The sequence below is a fragment of the Arvicola amphibius genome, chromosome X (assembly GCF_903992535.2).
Source record: "Arvicola amphibius chromosome X, mArvAmp1.2, whole genome shotgun sequence".
Taxonomy (NCBI): Eukaryota; Metazoa; Chordata; class Mammalia; order Rodentia; family Cricetidae; genus Arvicola; species Arvicola amphibius.
The window spans coordinates 74,122,397-74,146,711 of NC_052065.1; the positions used below are offsets into that span (position 1 = coordinate 74,122,397).

The window sequence follows — 24,315 nt, forward strand, 5'->3', positions numbered from 1 at the left end:
TTGCAATAAATTATCAATATTTTTTTGTAAAATATAACAGCATTATAAACAATTTGTTTAAATTAGTTCTGATTACTTCATATTAAAATGTTAATTATTATAATGAGCAGTTTTTCACTTGTGAATTCTACAATATTCTCTTGATTTTGAGAAAGTGTCAGAGAGAGTTCTGAGAATAATTTTTAGACGATAACCTTTCATGATAGTAAAGTTACATAAAAACAGATAAAAATAGTTTTATGTTTCTTATTTTTTAAGATCTATGCCCTTAAAAAGATGGTCACCATACTTATGATCAATGTTATCATGCTTAGAGGATATGACATAACATTCCTTAACTCATAACATGAAGTTTTCTAGCTTCATTATATATTATTAACTATTTAAAATTGTATGAATTTAAGGTAGTGCTCTTATGTAAGTATAATATATGAAATGATTAATACAAAATCAAAATGTAAGCTATTCTTAAGTTGATAAAAAATACTAACTTAACATTCTTTATAATATCACTATTCATTTGCTGCATTCATTTAGTTTAATCTTGTCTGACAGCCTTTTTCCTTCTTTATTTGTATGTACACAAAGACTCCTTTGTATTTCTGTCTTAAACCATATTCCTAAAGAAGCTACTGAATAATAAAAGACATAGATGCCCTATAAAAGCCAGCAAAAATGTCGCCTAAAATATCTGTGTCTTATTTTATGTGATAGATAATTGTTCTCTACTAATTCAAACCATTTAGGTGTGCTACAACTGAAAGAAGACACCATTGAAAATTTGCTGGCTGCAGCATGTCTCTTACAACTGACTCAAGTAATTGATGTCTGCTGCAATTTCCTCATAAAGCAACTTCATCCTTCAAACTGCCTAGGCATTCGCTCATTTGGAGATGCCCAGGGCTGTGTGGAGCTCCAGAATGTGGCACATAAGTACACCATGGTAAAATAATTTGTTTCAAAGTAACTGACTGTAATAATATATACTTTCTCTGATGAAACTGAAAGCCTATATAAACTTACATAATTTTCAAGTAACTTGTACATAATCAATAATTTAAATTTTTTGTTCACGTGAATAATACACAAAATTTTTATTTTAGAACTAAAATGAAGTTTTACTAAATCTCTACACTACAGAGAATTAAAATACTGCTTATTCTTAAATTGAACAACTCTGTATTTCTAATTGAACATACAGCATTGAAAGCATTACCTGCATAACTTTTTCAATAATTAGCAACTTATTTTGTAAAATTGAAAAAAATTAGGATTTCTATTAAAATTATAAATTATTAAATTTTTAAAAATAGATACAACTCAGTTTATAGATTGTTTAGCATGCACAATGTAATTAGTATAATTCTCAGGCCTTTTATAAACTGGGCATGGTGGTTAATATCTGCATTCTAGCCTGGTTGCTAGAGATAAGAGCATCAGGAGTTCTAGGTGATCCTCAACTCCTTAAGGTATCTCAGGTCTGCTTGGGATACAAGAGACTGTTTCAGAAGAGGAGCAGAGCTTTTATAGATAGTTATAGAAAGTCCACACAGTCCAGATAAATTGTCTAATAGAAAGCCTAAAATTGTAAAATATGGAAAACTGTTGTCATGAATAAAACTGCTTCTGATTATAAATAATCTATGGCTGGCCTGTGTATTATACTTGAGAAAAATACCCAAATACCTACTTAGGCTTATTGAACTGCACACAAGTTCCAAGTAAAGAAGCTTGGCTTTTTGTGCTTAAGGCTCCCTTGTGAGACAACACTTAACAGCAACGTTTCTTCACCTGTGTCCCATGGAGATACTAATTGTGACACTAGTTTTGTTTTTTTTTTAAATTTATTTATTTATTTATTTATTTTTTTTTCACTTCTAGCAATTCTCAAAAATAGTAGTAAAATGAAACCAGGCAAGCCACCTGACAAATATCCAACAATTATCTCTTATTTATTATTTATACAACCTTTATTTCATATTCTCTACCATCTGTTTATCTACTATCTATTATCGCTTACTTATCCATGGGATGTTTCTTCATCCATTATATAGCTACTTATATATCATCTTCTAATGTATCTAATGTATATTACTCAATTGGGTGGTGCATTGTGTATATACTATGCACTTTCTCTGTGGTATACAGTCTCTGACAGTAATCAGTCACAGGTGCCATTTGTATTTAGTGCACGACTGCCCAGTTCATGACACTGATTAATTTAGGTGGATGTTCTGATCTGTCATGCTCAAATACAATACATCAAAACTTCAAACTCAACTTTTAAAATAATCATACGCATGTTTTATAAATGAATCCCAAGAATAATAAAAAGAAATAAAAACTCCATTTGCCTTCTTTCACAACAAAGAAGCTAGGGCCATTGCCACATTGTCCATTACTGGCAGAAGCAAGAGCCAAACCTAGAAAATTGGCCCTGAAATATTCCCATTTAACCTCCACAAGATGGGATTTGTCTAGGGATCGTCTATGTTTTCAGAAATGGCACTTTTTCTGAACCTGTCTATTGAAGCAAAGGCCATTTGGAATATTTAGTCTGCAGAGATGCTGGAAGCGTCCTTTAGCACTCTCTACCTGTTCGGCATTAGTTTCAGGAAAAGAAATTAATAAAAATTCTCAATAAAAAAAGAAGAGGAGCAGAAGAAAAGTGTAAATGGCAACAGCTCATCAAGATTAATAACTCAAATGATTTTATTGAATTGGCTTTAAGTATTAGAAAAACCTTGTAGTTTGGAGAAACAATTTTCAGTTCACTCATTGAACTTTAGAAATTCCTCTTAACTCTACCAAGTTATAAGGAATCAAGTGATTATCAGTAGATAATACTTATTTAGAATTTGTACAGAGTAAAACCATCTTTATTTATTTAGATCACAATCAAATGAAATACAGAATATAAATGGGAAGGAAAAACAGAACATTAGATATAAAATGAAATCTTTACTATGGTTACTAATACTTCTCTGATAAAAAGAAAACAAACTAACCTCTAAAACAGTAGATTACAAGAGAGGTGGATCTCTGAAACTTTATCAAAAATAAATACTTTGAACAAATTAAATTGCTCCAGTCATTTGAGTTTTTAGAAAGAGGTAATTGCATGTTAATGAAAAATCGAATACTAAGTGTAAAATTATTCAATACAAATAATAGATTGTAGGACAAATTCATACATACCTATATAATGCATATATACATAAACACTTCTCTCAAACTCAATACGTAAAATATGAGTTGTCTAAGTTTTGTGTAAATTTTATTCTTCATTTTCCCCACCCCTACCAGCTCATTGCTTAGAATTTGAAATTTCATATACAGTCTTGAAACAATAACAGAATGTGGAGAATCACATAATCACAGACTGACATTGTACATTGTGTTACTTAGTAATGCTATTTATATTCCTGTGTCCTAAATATGGATGCCATATAATCTAAAAGAACAGCAGTTATGTAGTTCGAAGGTTAATCCTACTATAAAAGCCAAACATAAAAACTTCCTGTTAAATTGCTTAAATTCTTGAAGTAAGTATTAAGAGTTTCCTGTCTGGTATCTTACTCTTGCAGACAAAATGTACTCTGATAAACAACTTGTATTATTTTTGCTGCTCAAAATAAACTTGCCTTCCTCTTTACATTGTGGTATCCAAACTGAGTGGCAAAGCAGGATGTCCATAAAAACGCAGTAGAGCTTTGTTTTTTAACACCCTTTTCAATAATATTAGTATCTATTTAGAATACAATAAAATTAGAAAAAATACTTCTTATAATATTTTTACAATTCGGTATTGATAGTATTTGAATGCAAATAATGACTTTCTAAAAATACTGCTAGGAAAATTAGGTGTTCAGTTATTGTGGCTATGAAATATTATCAAAATATCTCTTACATTTTAAGAGACTATAGCTTTGCTGGACCTCAAAGCCAGTTAGTAGTGCACCTTGAAGTCACTTCAGACTTAAAACTGTTCCATGTTATATACTCCAATTGTCTGCTTAGCTTGACTTTAACATAAAAAAGTGACAACCTTACTTCCTTTGTATTTCCCACATAATTAACTTTCACAGCCTATGATAATCAATGCATACCTACATTTTGAAATTATATACTCTTCCTTGACACTGACATAGACTAGTCTTGTGTATTGTTTGGTAAAAGCAGCAAATACAGAAGTTGAAAACAACTCTTTAAAATCTAACATAAAGATTGAAAGCAGTGGATTTTGGTTCATCAACATTGATGTTTCTTGCTTGAATAAGTTGGGATTAGTTGGAGCCAGTGACTTACTACCTTATAAAATTCTGTTAAAGGTTCCTGTAAGGTATGCCGTTCCTTCTCCATGTGATGTTTTCTATGCTGTTCAATAAATACAAAGCAAATTCATTTATCAGTGACAGATTCAGAGACTCACATATATAAACACAGAAGGACAGATACATATTCAGGAACAGATTCACACTCATACAACAAACAGAAGAGAACACACAGGGAACATTAAGTAGAGAATTCAAATCTGGACTCACTCTTGGTTAAATGACTCCAAGGGTAAGTGTTTTGTTTTTTTCCTTAACGAGGCACCAATGCATTATTGGTAATGCATAGAGTTAATCACTAATGAATGAAAATAATAGCTGAGTTGATAGAATAAGGAAAACAGCTTCCCTGCCCTGATTTGGGTGTTTTTTTTTAATCCACAATCAGCTTCGGATACATACTGCAAGCCTACACATAAAAGTTTCTATCGCAGTCATACAAATAATCAGAATATAATAAACAAAATATTTAATTTATAAATATTATATGAAGTTAAGTGCAGATCATAAATGGTTAACAACAACATAAAAGAAAATTTTGCTGGAAGTTGCATAAAAAAGGGCATCAGGTTCAAAATATTTTCAAAATAAAACCATTTAAAATGATTACTTGTCTACAGTTTGAAGTTCCACAGTGGCATGCACAGATGTTTGAAGATAATACATATACCTTTATTTATACTAGTCTATATTGCTCATCAGTTTTCAATAGTCACATGAAGCAATAACTCAGAAATGATAGCAATTGGACCACAAAGTAAATATGTGCTTGTGTATTAAATATCATATCAATATATCTTATAATTACTTTAACTCTCAATAGAGACATTTTAAATAAACTTCTCTATGATCCAGTTTGGCATTGAGTAAGTTTTACACACAGAAATATTCTGTCTCTTGTTTTTATTTAAGGAATAAATACAGTTTCAGAATTAACACCTGATGACCATGACAATTAATCATACATTTAATTTTTTATTTTTTAAAATTTCATTTTACATTCCAACTACAGTTTTCTCTCCACTCCTCCTCCCACCTCCCTTGTTTCACCCTTACCTCCTCCCAAAGGGCAAGACCTTCCATGGGGAGTCAACAAAATCTGGCACATAAAGCTGAGCCAGGACCAAGAACCCACCCCCGCCCGTATTAAGGCTTCATATGGCATGCCATCATAGGGAATGGGCTCCAACAAGCTAGCTCATGAACCAAGGATAGATAGATCCTAGTTCCACTGCTAGGGGCCCCTCAAATAAACCAAGCTACACAGCTATCTTCTATATGCAGAGGGCCTAGTTGAGTTCTAAATAGGCTCCACAGCCATTAGTCTAGAGTTCATGAGTTCTCATGAGCTTGATTCAGCTGTCTCTATAGATTTCCCTTTCATGGTCTTGACCTCCTTTGCTCATATATCCCCTCCTCCTTCTTTTCAACTGGATTCCTGGAGCTTGGCCTGGTGTTTGGTTATTTTTTCTTAACATTTCTATAAATACTCTGTCACCTAGAAAAGACAGTTGTATAGTTGAGCAAAATAAAGTAAACATGATTTCAGATATTAATGTTAGAGTTCAGAGTTTTCAACTCATATAGGAGATCAAACAATGTGTACTGCATGTCTGTCATTAGAGTAATCCATCTCTTCGTAAGATCCAATAGTGATTACTTACCACTTGTATAATTATTAATTAATGTGTGAAACAACATTGCAATAATTTTCTATAAATGGGAGGAATGTTAGCCAGAGTGGTATGTGTCAGGAAGAACATCAGTTTTGTCTCAACTGATTGCCTTAGTAACAAAAGGGTTCACTGTTTAAATAGGCATACTGATTTAGGAATTTAAGCCATCAGCATTTCAATATGGAATTATCAGCCTTCTTTTTTACTTTATACAAAATTTTGATACTTATTCTCCTTTTGCTAATGATTAAACTAGAAGTAGAAGTAATGTAATTATTTGATTTAGTTAAAACTCCAAATTATTTATAATCTGTTTTAAGATTCCCCACAATATCTGTTTTTATGCAAAACTCAATCTACAAAGCAAATGCTTAATTATGTTTCAAGAGTATAATAGTTTATATACTTAAAAAGTTTGAAGCATTCAATTATATAAATATTTGAAATAACCCATGTTAATAATATGTATTTAAGAACTAGAAATTATGGGCGTGCTTTAATGAAAAATTGAAACATAGTTGCTTGTACTTTGATATTACATTAAATATATATGGCAATTGCAAGAGGAAACTTTACATTACATATAGTAAAATGTGTGTTCTGATCTTTAGGTAAATTAACAAAATAAAATACATTGCCCTCTTATTTTATTTAACAGATTCTCAACTACTTTATCACAAGATGTTGTAATTTTTTTGTAGGAACATTTCATTGATGTAGTAAAGAATCAAGAATTCCTTCTGCTTCCAGCTAATGAAATATCAAAACTTCTGTGTAGTGATGATATTAATGTGCCTGATGAAGAAACAATTTTCCATGCTCTTATGCAGTGGGTAGGTCATGATGTTCAGACTAGGCAACGAGATCTGGCGAAGCTGCTTTCTTATATCAGACTGCCATTACTTTCACCACAGGTATGGAAATTTATTAAGGTAATGTAAATTGGATTTCTAAATTACCACTAGGCAGCAGACCAGTCATTATCCATCCAGTTTTACAAAGAATATCTAATAATGGTGAATACAGGATTCACTTCATAGAACAACATACTCTTCAATTGAAATTATTAATAATGGAGAAAAAGAAACATAGCTGAAAAGAGTAACCTACAGATGATCCTAAACATCATAATACACATCAGTTTTGATTTTTATTATAACAAATAAGGAAAATGATTGGGGCTCCTTACTCTTCAATTGAAATTATTAATAATGGAGAAAAAGAAACATAGCTGAAAAGAGTAACCTACAGATAATTCTAAACATCATAATATGCATCAGTTTCAGTTTTTATTGTAACAAATAAGGAAAATGATTGGGGCTCCTTTCCTGATTCAACACACCTTCTAAGCAAAGTGGTTAATAATCAAGAGAGCAGCTTCATGTAAGGGGCTTTAGGAGGAGTTAGATACAGGATATTACATACAAACATGGGCAAATATCTCCTGAAATTGAAAGAAAGCTCCTGTACTTTCATGTGCACTCATTATAATTGTATTCTCATTATGTGTACTGAACTAAAGGATTACAGAAAAGACGATTCTAAAAATAAATGTCCTTAGTTAAGAACCAAGGTTGGCTCATATGTTGTTCAGGGTTTTTGTTTGCTTTCTTTTGTTTTTTAGGTTCTTTTTGTTTGTTTGTTTGTTTGATTGATTGATTGATTGATAGGTTGGTTGATTGATTGATTTTGATTTTTGAGATAGGGTTTCCCTGTAGCTTTGGAGCTTGTCCTGGAACTATCTTTTGTAGACCAGGCTGACCTCAAACTCATAGAGATCTGCCTTCTCTGCTTCCTGAATGCTAGGATTAAAGGTGTGCACCATGACTGCCCAGCATGTTGTTCAGTTTTAACATCAAATGCAGTGCAGGCCTATTATTGCAATATTTGTGTTAATAAAAATTTGTCATTTGTAAACAGATCTTATAGTAAGTATGATTTATACAATATAGAAAAGCACATTGCTCATATGAGTTTCATATTTATTGAATCTGGCTAAAGTGCCTCAAATCATTTATTGTAGAAAGAAAAGAGATCTTGTAAAATTAATACGAAATTCATACATTTTATAACATATTCCCCAATTAAATGTTAATATTGAAAAACAAATGTTAATGTATTGATAATTTCTCTCTTAATATTCATCTGTTACTTATTTGGATGTGATTTCATAAGCCATTATTATCAAACCAAACAATAGGAAAAATGTATTTTCTAAGGTGGCTGTTATTCCCATTCAAATAAAGTGAAAAATGCTTGCTTAACATTATTTTTTATCTTTAAATCTATATACAATGCAATTAAATTTTCCATAATGACATTTCATTCATATGCATCTATTATAGTTTGTTGATATTCAGCTTACTGTCACATCCCTTGTCCTCCTCTTGCCTTCCTTTTATTCTCTCACAAATAAGCACGTCACGAAGTAGAAGACACACACACATCAGAACACACACATATAACTAAATTTAGATTTTGTACATGCATGGGAAAGGTGTTATTTGTCTTTCTGAATAGCTTATTTTGCTGAGAATGGTCTTTAGTTCACTTGATTAACTTATAGATACTATTGTCTAGTTCTTCTTTATGAAGCACTGTTTTATTTCATACTGTTGGTAGGCATCTATATTTATTGCATATCATAGATTTTTGAGTAGTGTTGAAATAATAATGGGTGCACAGGTAACTATCTACATAGGATGCTGAATTATATTTCTTTGGAAATATTCCTCAGATTATGTAGCTCGATTATATAGTAGTTCTATTGTAGATATTTAGGAAACTTCCTACTAGTTCCTTTTTACCAGATTACTTTTGAGACAGCAATATATAATAAAGGTTTATTTCTTCTTATATCATGCCAATATGTTACTCATTGGAGTTTTTAAATTTTAAATTTTATACCTTTTTAAATTATTTTTCTTAGAGGTATATATTAATATGGAATTTCAGTGCATTCTTATTTTGTGTTTTCCTGTTGGCTAAGGATGTTGAAACTTGTTTACCTATGTTGAATGGCCATTTGTGTTTTTTAATTTGAGGATTATCTGTTCTGTTCAATTCATTTTTCCTTTTATTGTTTTAATAAATTTGTAGTAGGAGGTCGCTTGTTGTTTCCTGGCCACCCGGACTCCTGAAATAATCACAGAGAACCCATATTATTTGCAATACTATGTGACCAATAGCTTAAGCATATTTCTGACTAACTTACATCTTAAATTAATCCATTTCTACTAATCTGTGTATTGTCACGGGGCTGTGGGTTATGCGAGTAAAGTTCCAACAACTATCTTGGCTGGGCTACATGTCTTCTCCCTGACTCCACCTTTTTTCTCTCAGCATTCAGTTTAGTTTCCCAGCCTAGCTAAGTTCTGCTTTGCACAGGCATAAGACAGTTTCTTTATTCATTAACCAATAAAAGCAACATATACAGAAGGACTTCCTACATCTGTGTTTGATATTTAAAGTTCAGAGTTTTCTGTTGATTCTAGATATTAACCTTTTCTAAAATCACATTTATTTTTATTATTTTAATTTCATTTTAAATTCCCACCACAGTTCTCCTCCCACCCCCTTGCCTCCCCAACAGCCCAATCCCCAATTCAGTCTACCCTATGGGTAAGGGGGCTACAATGGAGAATCAACAAAGTATGGCACAGTAAGGTGGAGCAGGACAAAGTTCCTCACCACTGCATTAAGGATGAGCATGGGGTCCCATTATAGAGGATGGGCTCTAACAAGCTAGCTCATGCACCAGGGAGAGATACTGGTCCTATTGCCAAGAGCCTCTCAAATACTAAAATCTTTATAACTGTCTCCCATATACTTAGAGGGCATAATTTGGTCCCATGGAGCCTCCACAGCTGTCAGTATAGAGTTCATAAATTTCCACAAGCTGTCTATAGATTTCTCCATCATGATCTACTCATATACTACCTCCTCCCTCTCTTTGATTGAAATTCTGAAGCTCACCATGGTGCTTGGTTGTGGATCTCTGCATATGATTCCACTGGTTACTGGAGTAAGCTCTATGATAATAGTTGTGTTATTCACCAATTTAATTACAGGGTCAGGCCAGGTTGGTCAACCACTCTATACTTCTTGAAGTCTTAGCTTGGGTCATCCTTGGCAATTTCCTAGGGGGGAGGCTTCTCCCTAACCCCATAGTGACTCTCTATTCAGATATCTCTTTCATTGCTCTCCCACTCCATCCCTCTCCCCACTTGATCATCCTGTTCCCTTACATTCTCATCTCCCATCTCCTTTTCTTTACCACACCCTTGCCCCCAGTTTAACCAGGTGATCTCATTTAATCCCTCTTCCCAGGGCAATCCATGTGCCCCTCTTAGCATCTTTTCTGTTACCTAGCTTCTCTGGCACTATGAATTGTAGTCTCGTTATTCTTTGCTATACATGTAATATCCACTTATGAGTGAGTAATACTGTGTTTGCCTTTCTGAGTCTGGGTTACCTCACTCAGGATTTCTTGTTCTAGTACTATTTATTTGCCTGCAAATTTCACAATGTTACTTTTTTTTCAGCTGAATAGTGTTCAATTGTGTAAATGTACCACATTTTCTTTTCATTCATTCTTTCTTCAGTAGAGGGCCATCTAGGTTGTTCTGAGGTTTAGGCTATTACAAATAATGCTGCTATGAATATTTTTGAGCAAGTGTCCTTGTTGTATGATTGAGCATCCTTTGGTTATATGTCTAGGAATGGTATATCTGGATCTAGAGATAGATTGATTTTCAATTTTCTGAGAAACTGCTATAATCATTTTCAAAGTGGCTGTACAAGTTTACACTCCAACCAGCAATGGAGGAGTATTCTCCTGACTCCATATTCTATTAACCAATTAAAATATATAGTTGGCAAAGAATTTTCTTGCATTCTGTAGAGCTTTGTTACATTTGTTTTCATGATGCTTTTTACTTATTTCATGTGATCTTGTTCTTCATCTGTGATTCATTTAGAATTGATTGGTGCAATGTAAGAGATCGAAAATTTATGCCTACTCTTAAGCATCTTGCTTCCTTTGTGTCTGGGTGATGACCACAGACTGAGCCTCTTCACAGAATTCTCCTGTTCTTATTGCCCACCTATACTTTCTGTCTGGCTACTGGCCAATTGGAATTTTCTTAAAACAATACAAGTAACAAATATTTATAGGGTACAAAACCACTGTCCCACAGCACTTCCCCACTTTTTTTCAAAACAAAAACTCTGAATCTAATCACCTTTGCTTAGCTTTCTCCATGACCATTATTCATAACAACTTGTAACCAAAACACTAAGAAAGAGAGAGAGAGAGAGAGAGAGAGAGAGAGAGAGAGAGAGAGAGAGAGAGAGAGAGAGAGAGAGAAAGAGAAAGAGAGAGAGGAACATCCATAATTCATTTGTGGGGAATGTGGGCATAGTTTTCTATGATACTTCCTGCTGATTAGAGATGCTGATAATTTTATGGGGACCTAAAGAAAATTTAGAGTTATGGGCAAGTCCTGACTGGAATATTCTGTGAGGCTTGATCATCTCAGCCAGCAGTCTTGAGACTATTCTGGATGTAGAACTCAGACATCTGGGCCATATGCCATTATTGGATATTTCTCAGGGGATCTTCCTTGATCAAACCTGATTTTTCTAAACCCAGTATGAATCTACAGCCCTTCATTTCCTGTGGAAACAAAAACAAAACCTCTTCTCCAAAGTAACGTATCTTTTTACTTAAATTTTGAAGTCAAAGCATTTTTCAAAATTTATATGCCATGTTAATCCAGCAGCATTTATAACCAAATGTTTTTTAGCAGCGGTTGATTCATCCTCAGCCATCAAACAACTCAAAGATAGTACAATAACATACAGTACCCAGATTTTCTGTGTATTTTCCATCTTTACATAGCTTTATTTTGAACTCTATTTCTTTTCCTTTTCTTTTTAATTTCTGTTTTTATGAGACAGGGTTTCTTTGTGTATCTTTGCTTGTACTGGAATTCACTGTGAAGACCATGCTGTCCTTCAACTCACAGAGACCTGTCTGCTGCCTCTGCCTCCCAAGTGCTGGGATTAAAGGTATATGCCACCATTTCCTTTCCTCTCTCTCTCTCTCTCTCTCTCTCTCTCTCTCTCTCTCTCTCTCTCTCTCTCTCTGTGTGTGTGTGTGTCTCTCTCTCTCTTTCAACTTTATCCTTTTCTTTCCCAATCCTACATATATTTTTAAACATACTGTAAACCATTTAGAGGTTGGTTTTGTTTTGTTTTATCTGAATCTGTCTTTACTGTATATCTCTCCTTTTTTGACCACATGAGTCTTTGATTTCCTAAGTGGTATGACTAGGATTAAAGCTGTAGACTTGACAACTGGATCCGCCCCATTCCTTAGCTTTCTGATAGTCTAGCTTCATGGTGAAGCTGGAGTCATGTTTATTGCTACAACTGTATGGCATTTCAAGGTCCCTGGAACCACCAAGAAGCATGTTGTTGGCTATTCATAAATACCATTTAAGTGTTTTGTGGTGGGCATTTTAAAAGAGCTGCAGGGTTTTACAGCTAAACTTGAGTCAGAAAGCCTCTCTTAAATGAGATGCATTTTTCTCTAGCAAATGGAACCCACACAAGAAAATGCTGCCACCAAAATTCCATGCTTAACTCTGTTCTTTTGTTTTGAATTTCTTCCCAAGTTCTCTTAGGTTTTATATGGATGTAGTTGTTCACGTTGGCACCATTTTTGGTGGAGGTTACTGTCCGGCCTGGTGCCTCAGCCATTCAGTCCCAAAGAAACACACAGAGGCCTAAAATAATTATAAACTCGTTGGCCTATTAGTTCAAGCTTTCTTATTAACTATCTCTTACATTATATATTAACCCATTGTTCTTGTCTGTGTTAGCCACGTGGCTTGGTACCATTTGTCAGTGAGGCCTTCTCTTCTTGCTTCCTCTGTGTCTAGGTGACAACTGCAGACTGAGTCTTTCTGCTTCCTAGAATTCTCCTGTTCTCATTGCCCTGCCTATACTTCCTGCCTAGTAGCCCCACCTGTACTTCTTAACTGGCTACTGGCCAATCAGTGTTTTATTAAAAAAATACAAGTGACAAATCTTCACAGGGTACAAGACCATTGCCCCACAGCAGTTAGGAATAGGAATGTAGCTTATTGTTTATTTCTCAGTTCTCTATGTTGTTCCATTACTCTGCCTCTCTACCCATGCTCCTCTCTCTCAGTGTGTGTGTCATTGTGCATATGTGTGCTTTTGTGTATATATTTATGTGCCCAAAACATGCTAATTTTAAACTGGTCCTATACTAAAATTTTAATTGAATATTATTATAACTTTAGCATTATTCTCACTTAGAATTTCTTTGGCTATTTGGAGTAATTTTTTGTTTTTCTGTTTGCATTTTACAATTATTCACTCTATTTCTATATATGAATAATGCTATTGTTATTTTGTTTAGGATGGCATTAAATCTGTACATTGCTTTCAATATTATAGCCTTTCTCATAGTGTCAGTTACCTTCTTCATTCCTTTAGGGTTTTCCTGGTAGAATACATTGGCCTCCAATGTATTAAATAGATAATAAAATAGATTTATTTCTAGGTATTTTAGTTTTTATAGCTTTTATGATTGGAATGACTTCATCAACACATCTGTGATTGGCATTAAAATAATCTACTAATCATTGCATATCAATTTTTTATCTTGATACTTTTTTAAAATTCTTCATTGCATATAAGACTTATAAATCTTTAAAGCATTTTACATATATAATCATAACCACATATAAATAATTGAAGTTATTTTCTACTTTAATCATTATTACCTGTTTATCTTATTGATTTAGCTAATCCAGTTTATTAAGTAGCAATGGAAAAAGTAGCCACTCTTGTCTACTCCCTACTTTTAAATTAAATGCATTCAGTTTCTTACTATCCAAGTAATTTAGTTTCTTTCACAAACTTCTGCTTGTTCAATTGCTCTATATGTGTATGTTTGTGTGTGAATGCACAAATTTTTGTTCCGGTACCATGCTTATGTTGTCACAGTGGTCCTATTATACTATATGGAATTGGATATTGTGATACTTTAAGCAAGATATGGATTTCCTTATATCTTCTTAATTATTTTGAGGTATGTTCTATCTAGTAGGACTGTTTATCCTGAAGTGGTGTTGAAGATCACTCAAGGCTTTTGTTGTTGTCAATATTGTTATAAAATCTATTACAATCACCTTGTGGCATTCTATTCCTGAATCTATTAATTTATTGTTTTACATACATTGATATACATTTATTGTACCTTCTTCACATACTGAAAATGAAACATATTTAAAAATATTTTTTATCGGTTTTCATATATTATTCAAGACCATTTGAAAATATTTTATTGAGATAATTTGTATCTAACTTCTCTGGAAAAATTGGCTTGAATTTTTCTATTTTTTGTGTGTGTCCCTCTCTGGTTTCAGGTTCAGGATAATGTTATCTTCTTTTGGTATGATTTTTGTAGAAAGCTTTCTCCGTTTTATTGAATTTTATGAGACATAGTTATGTTAATTCTTCTTTAAAGATCTGGTAGAATTCATTAGTGAATCATTATAGTCTTTTTCTTTTTTGCTGGGATACTTTGATAATTCTTGAATCTTTTGGCTCATTATTTTTATAGTACTATTATCACTTTTTATAACCTCTGAATTCAATCTTAGTAGTTTCTATCTAAGAATTTACTCCTTATCACAGACTTTCCATTAGCTTTTAAATAAACATTTTGAATGTATTCACTAACAATTTGCTGAATTTAATCTGTTTCTAATGTAGTGTTTCCTTTTTCACCTATCATCTTGTTAAATTTGGCCATTACCTTAGTATATTTCATTGATTTTTGTTATGTTCTTCTGGTCTCCATTCCATTTTTTTCTGCAATAATCTTTGTTATTTTTTTCCATCTATTGACATTGAGTTTAGTTTGTTATTACTATATTTATGGTGTCAATGTGTATTTTAAGTTGTTTGTATATTCTGGGTTTTCTTAAAGCATTAATATCCTCTTAGAACTGCTTTTGCAATCTCATAGTTTCTAATGAGTCCTCTTGTTTATTAAATTATGAAATTTGATATGTTCTTTGAATATATATAGACATATTATCAACTGCCTTTTTGTTTTTTTAAGACAATGTTTCTTCAACTGCTTTCTTGAGCGTATTGTTTATCCAAAAGATAAGACAATAATAATACCTAAAATATAACTACTCTCTTTCTTCTCTCTCTCTCTCTCTCTCTCTCTCTCTCTCTCTCTCTCTCTCTCTCTCTCTCTCCAAATTCTTAATAAAGAACTGATAGTTGAAATTCAGATTATGTAGAAAATTTCTATTTGTGTAAGCATAAGAAACTAGGAAAATTATTAGATACTGTAATTCTCCCAGAACAACATCAAGATATTTTCTATGAACTTTTTAGAATCTATGTTTTTAGACCCTATAATTAGGTTGAATAATATATATTTTAATCTGTTCATCATAGTTTTTAGGCATGAAAAAGCCTGGGAAGCACTTGGGTATACAAAGCTCTTAAATTTAGTGTTCTTTATTTAGATTTGGTATTTTTCTGCAGGCATTAGTTTAAACTTCTCTGTATTAGAATAAAGGGATGTGTCATACCTAATCATACAACTATTGTTCTCTGAACTTTAATAATGCTTTATACTTAAAATATGTCTTATTTGAAAATATCCTAATATTGTTGGTAATATGAAATTAAATGGGCATGTAGAGTTTCTAAGACAATTGATTATATTTTGTCAAGGACAAGCCTTCTTACCAGGGTAGAGGCATGGGAATTTAAGAAATATAAGTAAAGAATATGAAGACACATAAAAATAATGAGACAGAAAACATGGAAAGTATCAGCAGGACATTCTAGCGACAGAAATCCTGAAATTCACTAGCGTTTATTTTTCCACAACTTTTATACCCATCATAAAGGGTAGGGCTGGGGTAGAGGGTGGTTAGGGCAGAAGTACATTTGCTTATCCTGACCACCTGTCAGGATGGCATGGACTTACAAGAATGAGCTATTTTAATTTCAAAAGAACTAAGTAATCACCTCCTGACTTAGGGCATGCAACAATGATTGTCAAATTTCCAAACTCTGACTCTCAGACAAGGTGGAAATGGGCAGGAATTTTTTTGACTTCCACAATATTTCAAACAAACACTAAAGAAATAAAATATATGAACATGATAAATCTATGAAGTATTTTTAGAGGAAAGTTTTGTAGCATAATCTTCAAACCTATTTCAAATATCATGTTTAACAAATGTCTGCAGTTCAGTCTGGCAAATCAAAATATTGCTTCACTGGAATACAAGTCAAAATAAAACAGAACTAAAGTTAACCAGAAAAAAAATTGTCATAGAAATCTTATGGTATAAGATTAACAATTTAATCCAGCAAATTTGTTTGCTATTTCTTTTGATGTACTATGCCAGTGTGGATCTGAAACTTCAATAAAATAAATAGAGTACAATACATATCAACATTCTGAATTATGTCTTTTAGTTTTCTGCAGTTCCTCTTTGAAACAATATTTCACCTACATTTCATCATTGTTATTTAGGATCCTATAATGTATTAGGTAATGACAATATCTATCACCCTCTTTTCCTGGTATTGACTAGTAATTATTCACACACACATGTAATATATATATATATATTATATATAATATATATATATTACATAATATATATATTACTTGTGAGACGTATTATATAATATATATATATAATATATATTATATATATAATACACACACACACATATATATAATACGTGATACGTGTGTGTGTGTGTGTGTGTGGTCACTTTAAAAAAACATAAAATAGTGCTGTGATGTAATGATAAAGATACAGTGCAAATGTAGGGGATAATATCTTTACAGAGTATGTTTCCATGACATCTCTAATATCCCAAATACCCAAAAATATGAACTGTTTGAATTAGCCTTAAGCAGTAGATGAACGTACTTAGCATTGTGTGCTATAGCTAGTTTTGATTACTTTTGGCAATTATTTTTACTTATCTGTTTCCATACTTAGTATTCCATGTTATAGAAATAAACCATGTTCTTTCTATGTTGGATTCCTCATATATGTACCATGCATCGTTACTTTCCAGTTACTAGCAGATCTGGAAAACAGTTCAATGTTTGCTGATGATCTGGAGTGTCAGAAGCTATTAATGGAAGCTATGAAGTATCATCTCTTGCCTGAGAGAAGATCCATGTTGCAAAGCCCTCGTACAAAACCTAGAAAGTCAACTGTGGGGGCACTTTATGCTGTGGGAGGTATGGATGCTGCTAAAGGTAAAAGCAACACATTAATTAATTGGGAAAATATCTCCATTTGAAAAAAAGAAGATATTTCTAACAGCCTCCACGTTATAAGGAGACTATTAAATCCTTGTTAAGTAAGTGTATAAGAAGCTGATTTTTCATAAATATGGTAGTTTGTGTGATTTTTCTGACCTCATTTTTCTCCTTATCATATGGATCATCATCTATTAATTATGACTTACTTAATTCTTAATAGAGATTTTACTTTAAGAACACAATAGTAGGTTTGACTATTCAGTTTTCTCTGTCAAACCTTTACAGGGAAATTTTATTTATCTATCCAGCTCTACCTGTCTGTCTGTCTGTCTGTCTCTATCATCTTTCTTTCTATCCATGTTTTTATTTTTGAAAGAGATAAATGTATTTTCCCAAATACAATAGTAACATCTAGTTAGTGCTCTTAACTCTGTTACATGCTTAAAGACTAATAAGAAATACTGAAATGTTAACAGTAAGAACCTCAGTTTGAATTGCAATATAAGCTTAATTTTATATAAATAAAACTTCCATGAAATTAAAGGAGCAGCTTCTGAAGCCATTATCCTTCCCCTTCTTGAAAAATTTTGTCTATGGCTTTATTATTTTCATGTGACTTTTTCATTTTTATGATTCTTTTGGCTAAAATAAAAAAGCAAAGATTTTTTTATTATTTTATTTTGCATGCAAGGGTGTTTTGTTTTCATACATGATTGTGAATGCATGTTTAGCACCCATGAGTACAATCTCAAGAAGAATAGAAGAGACTTCAGATCCCTTAGGATGGAGTTACAGGTTGTTTTTAGCCATCATTTGAGTGTTGGAAGTAGAAACTGGGTCCTGTGAAAGGACAGCTGGTGATTTGACAACTGAATCATCTCTCCAAACTAAAGAAATGGTTTTATAATTAAGTTTATTGACAAGAAAGTGAGAATACTGATAAATCATAAGCTGAAATTTTATTGAATAAATGACCTACAACTTGAAGGTTTATCCTAGTAACAATCCATTATTTCCACAAATTGGAATAGATATAAGAAATATACCAATTAATTACAAAGAATTTTCACCTAGTGAATTTTCTATTATTATAATAGAGTATCTGAATCTAAGAAATTTAAAATAATAAATTATGAGCTTGAGGGACAAAAAAGTAAGAAAGTGAAAATAGCAAAGAACATATAGAAGATAAATTTTTTGTTTTTATTACTGCTCATTAAATGTAGAATAAAGTAGTTTCACTATGATACTGTAATGCATACATATAACATAGATTTTTTAAAAAAAAAATATTTGCCCTCTATTGTCTTTTCTCATCTCCGGTCTGATGTTTGCTTGGTAATTGTCTGCTTCCATGATTACCAACAGAGTATTGTGAGAGCAAAATTGATCAATTTGTGAGAATAAATATTCATCATCTTATCAGTTCTAATGCAAAAAACCTTTAAACATTGCCATATTATAGAACAGCTTGTCAATATATAAACTCTACAAAATATATACCTAATTTAACACCTCTGAAAATGAGATTATAGAGGTAATAATTTCCAAAATTCTGGAACTACTTCATATAAGTAGCATTATTCAGAAAATTACAAATACTATAGGATACCCTAATTAATTTCGGTTTTGACAGTTTCACATTTTATTGCTTTTTGATTGCCTTATTTTTCATATATTGCTTCCATAGACTAGGCTGATTTAAAAGGTGATGGCAATCCTCCTGCATCAGCCTCCCAAGTGCTGGTATTAGAGACATAAAGCACTATCTCTGACTTTAATGCACTGAAGAGAATAACATTAACAGCATTAACAGCTTCTTGGTACTTAAATTAAAAACTGAAGGTATTAAGTGCAAAACATAAATGCAATTATCATTCGTTGAGAATTTTTTCTTTTGGTGCTGGGAATCAGTTCAGCGCTTTACTTATGCTAGGCTTATGCTCTACCTATGCACTATAAATTCTGGTTCTAGTTTGTGATATGTTTAAAACCATAATCTGCAATATACAAACATTTCTAAGTATTGAGACTTTGTTCACTTTATTTATTAATTGTTTTGTGAGCACATGTGTGTCACAGTGTGCATATGGAGGCAATTTACAAGCATCAGTTGTCTTCTTGAGATCAAACTCCAGTCATCAGGTTTAGCTGCTAGCACCTTGATCCACTGAGCCATTTCTTTGGTATAGTATAGAAATCTCTTATGTGTGTGTGTGTGTGTGTGTGTGTGTGTGTGTGTTGCATTTGCTCTATCTTATCATTTTCAAGTATTTCTTGTCTATGTTATCCTTAAATGAAGAGATTTTTTTAAACATGGAAATGATTGTAAGTGTATCCAGTTTCATGACTGATTCTAAAAATCAATGAAATAGGAACTTTTTATAACTGAACTCTATTATCACAGTTCAGTTCTGAAGGCAGGTAAACCTTTCATTTTGAGGGTCTCTATATAGAAACACCATATAAAGCTCTATGGGAAGTTGACAAATGTTAGGAAAATAATAAGTGCTAGTAGTTTCAAGTACCTTTTGAAAATACTTCATAACTCTGACCATAATACTGGAAGAGAACTTCTATTATTTCTATATTGGGCAATTTAAGATTTGATAATCTTGAAATGTTATTGAATGAATACTTACTAGAAGTCCTTTTTCCTTTATTTTCATTGATACAATTCTATAAGGGATAGCAGTAAAATCCTCTGTACTCTGTGTGGTTTCAGGTTTTTGAACAAGAGTGAGCTCCTATGATCAACAATAAAACAGTACGGAATTAGATACAAAATCTAAGTAGTATGCACAAAATGTGGAAAGGGTAGCCTCTGCTTACAAAAATCAGTATTATATTGAAAAACATTTATCATTACAGATTTTCACAGTGCTATATATGCCTTTTTTTATAGTGTATTGTTTCAGTTGCCTTGATGATGCTTTTGAAGTTTACCCATTAATGTCTAGTAATATAGTACTCTATTATTAATTTTTGGTTCCGAATCATATAATAAATACAGAACTACAATTAAATACAGACAACACACAAATGTCGGAAGCTAATGCTAATGACTAGGATTTCTCATAAAAGAACCATCAGAAAGCTGTAGTCAAGATCTGAGTAAAAATTTTAAATTTGAATAGTTGAGTTATCAGAGACGGTGATTAAAGAAACTGAGAAAATCTTTAAAGTTCAAAATTCTAAAGTACTAATCTAAACTTTTGTGATTGCGGTAGAGAAGTTAAAATCTTACCTTTTGTAGTTAGCCTACTACCCTGGATATCGAGATATTTCAAGTTTATTTTTCTATGATAACTAATGTAGCCTTGTGTAATTTCCTAACCTATTACCTTTCCATTGTTATCTATATTTTCTTAATAATTAGCATGGCTTAATTTTGAATTCCAATCTAAATTGGCTATGATAATTTGCACTGAATAAACCAACAATAAAACAAATTACAAGAATTAAAAGAATGATTTGTGAAAATAGTAATAAAAACAAAACGTTCTCAGAAATCTGTATTTGAAATCATGTAGGAATGTGTATGTATTTAAGTTTAACTGTATCATCTAAATATTTGTAGTGCAGAAAAGATGATCTAAATCAAAATAAATTAGCTATATACACAATATAAGCTCCACCTAAGTTTTTGCTTTATATGCTCTTAGACCATAACCTTACAGCTGTCAATAGTAACACTGCAAATGTTAACTTTATTTTCATTTTTACAGGGAAGTATTTTTCCTACAAATCCACCAGTAAAGAACATGTGGGAAGTGTTTTGCTTGTCCCTCTGATAAACTATAGGAATGAATACTTATTAAGTCTACTTTAGTTTTTTCATTATACTCATAGCCATTGTGATAAATCAGCCTTCACTGAAAATGCTCAGCAGCAACATTAAGTAAATTACAAAGTGCAATGTTTACAGAAGTAAAAAATTCATTATATTAGTTAGAATTTATTATTTCACTGGTGAGAATATACTACTTCACTAAATTGATATTTCAGAAGCTTAACTTAAAACTTTCATCAATGAAGTAATTCTTCAGAATTCTATAACTTCAGCTGTAATTCTTCATATAACCACCATGAAAATTTTGGAGAAATAATTTCAAAACCCTATGTGAAACGAATTGTAATTCATAATTATTTAATCCTCTGTCTAATGTTTAATTCATTTTAAATAATTTTAAGCACACACATACATCTATATACATACAACAAAGAAATTCTTACATTATAGAAAATACAAAGAAAATAATTATTAGCATAATTAAAATTTCAGTTCACTGGTTTAGTAAGCTATAAAAGGGAATATTAATTCATTCTATATTTTATATAGATATGCAATAAAAGAACTAAGATGAGCTTTTTCTCAATATATATAAAACATGTATTAATACCACCTGTAATTGCCCACAATTTCATTTCATGTATTATTTAATATTATTTTGATGTCATAACCAAATACACTATTTTCTGCTCAGGGTTCCAGTTTAATTTAAAAGCAGGGGAACAATCACTCCTTGCCTTATATATCAGTTGGTACTGTTATTTGAGCTAGTTAAATTAATTTGTACTCTCTTTCCTGATGGTATGTTGTGAATTAGAACCATAATATTAAATAACTGCACTTATACTTTTAACTTTCTTTTATTATTGCTAATTACATCTTTAACAGGTACTACTACAATTGAGAAGTATGACCTCAGAACCAACAGTTGGCTCCATATTGGCACTATGAGTGGTCGTAGACTTCAGTTTGGAGTTGCAGTTGTTGATAATAAACTTTATGTCGTGGGAGGAAGAGATGGTTTAAAAACTTTGAATACTGTAGAATGTTTTAATCCAGTTACCAAAACCTGGGTTGTGATGCCTCCTATGTCAACACATAGACATGGGCTTGGTAAGATATTTAATGTTATATAATTTCTCAAAAATATGTAGGAAAGCTTTTCATACTAGATCAAGGAGCACTTTGAAAGGAGATATTCCAATAATCACAGTTGCTTAAAGGTTCTGGGAAGGTTAAGCAAACTTGAAAAGCTCATGGAAATGTTTGATTATAATATAATGTTATATTTTAATTCTATGTCCCTTCTACCAACATTTGAAAGGGTTCCATTTCAGAGAAGATGTTAATTTTCTGAAGGTGTATTTTATGGAGAATATAAAATGCAACTGAACACTTTCCTCAAGCTCAGTTGGGAGTAAAATTTTTGACAATGGTAAAGTATTATCAGCACTTGTCAGAAAATTATGCCTCTGCACAACAAGCAAATTTGCATTCACAAAGAAATTAAGAGATTTTTAGATGCAAAGACAGGATAAATATATTTATGATTAGTACTTTTGCTGATCAGAGCTCTAAAGCATAATTAAGGCAGAAGTTTCTACACAGTTTATGGATAAGTAAGGTTGTGTAGGATATTGGAAAACATTAATTCTCTTGAATATATGTCAAGGTACATTGATTTCTGTACACTACGTTCTATGTACTTAAATATTATGGTATCTGAAAAATGAAGTATTTGACTTTTTTACACAGTATGCTTTTATGATTTTTTTTAAACTATGTGTAAGCAAATGCATCTATATGTGGGCTTACAAACATGCAAATGGTGCCTTGGAGATCAGAAGAAAGTATCAGATCTCTTGAAGCCAGAATTACAGGCAGTTGAGAACTGCCAGACATGCGTGTAATAACTGAACTCATCCAGTTCTTGGCAAGATCAGTACCCATTTTTAACCACTTAGTTATTTCTTTAATTAGCACAATAGACTTTCATATGGTACTATGGTACTAAGTGTCAGTTCCAGGACTGGAATTTTCTCACCATTTGTTTTGTTAAATTATTTCTGTTAAATCATACACAATGTAGTTATTATCTGTTATATCATTGTAATTCTTATGCATGTCCTGAAAAGAAATAAATGCAAGCTTTTAAAAATGCAATCTAACACATGTTAGTAATCATATATGTGAGAAGAATGTACAAAAAGTATTGAGAATCTGATTATTGATAGCTTATCATGAAAGATAGTGGTCAGGGAAAGTTTTTCTATGATAATAAGACCATATTTAGCCTAATATGTAATCAATTAATGACTCACATGGGCAGAAAACTATTTCAGATACAAAATAAAGTTTTTAAAGTAGTTTGTTGCTTCTAAAGTGGAAGTACATGTATTGCATAAGGCATAGGTAAGTGACCTTTTATACTATGCTATCCTTTAGGTGTAGCGACACTTGAAGGACCAATGTATGCTGTTGGAGGTCACGATGGATGGAGTTATCTAAATACTGTAGAAAGATGGGATCCTGATGGACGTCAATGGAATTATGTGGCCAGCATGTCAACTCCTAGAAGCACCGTTGGAGTTGTTGCATTAAATAACAAGTAAACTTAAATATACAAGCGTTATCAGATCATCCTTATTAACAATTATAAAAGTCATTTGGTGGAATCTTCTTTTCTTTGTGATGGAAAATAGTTTTCTACAATACATTAAAAAAATTTATAGAGTATATTCAAAATTTGGTCCTGGTACCAGAAATATAAGCAGTCTTTGGAGAAAATTTACATCTTAGTCTTATCTTAAAAGAATCAGAATCTGCATTTTACTGAAATCTTTAGGAAAAGTATATACACATTAATTTGAAGAACACTGTTTTAGATAATCATTTCCAATTCGCCCTAAATAAGTGGAATATTTTGCACTGTGAATTACTCTAAATTTATAAAAATAATTTGTCTTCCTATGTTTATGAATAAAGTAAGTTATTGTTTGCCAATCTCTCCTCTGAGAGTTTAAGGTGCATATGTAATCAATTCCACCTGGTTTTGCTCTTCCTGAAGACTCACATTTTTCTGATTCTGTAAAAACAAGCTTTCCTGATGCTTCCAAACCTTGAATCAGTACTACATAATTATAATGT

At 32.0% G+C, this 24,315-nt stretch overlaps 1 protein-coding gene across 2 annotated transcripts in view; it reads left to right on the plus strand.

The window, feature by feature from the left end:
* Positions 1-24,315, plus strand: part of Klhl4 (kelch like family member 4) — an 85,132-nt gene that overhangs the window by 52,222 nt on the left and 8,595 nt on the right. The window contains exons 4-8 of one of the 2 annotated variants that reach the window (XM_038316235.1): positions 747-943; positions 6,712-6,924; positions 17,183-17,369; positions 22,057-22,281; positions 23,614-23,776. In XM_038316235.1, coding sequence (XP_038172163.1) covers positions 747-943; positions 6,712-6,924; positions 17,183-17,369; positions 22,057-22,281; positions 23,614-23,776 — 985 coding nt within the window. The remainder of the gene's footprint in view (positions 1-746; positions 944-6,711; positions 6,925-17,182; positions 17,370-22,056; positions 22,282-23,613; positions 23,777-24,315) is intronic. The other variant, XM_038316236.1, reaches the window with a different exon arrangement.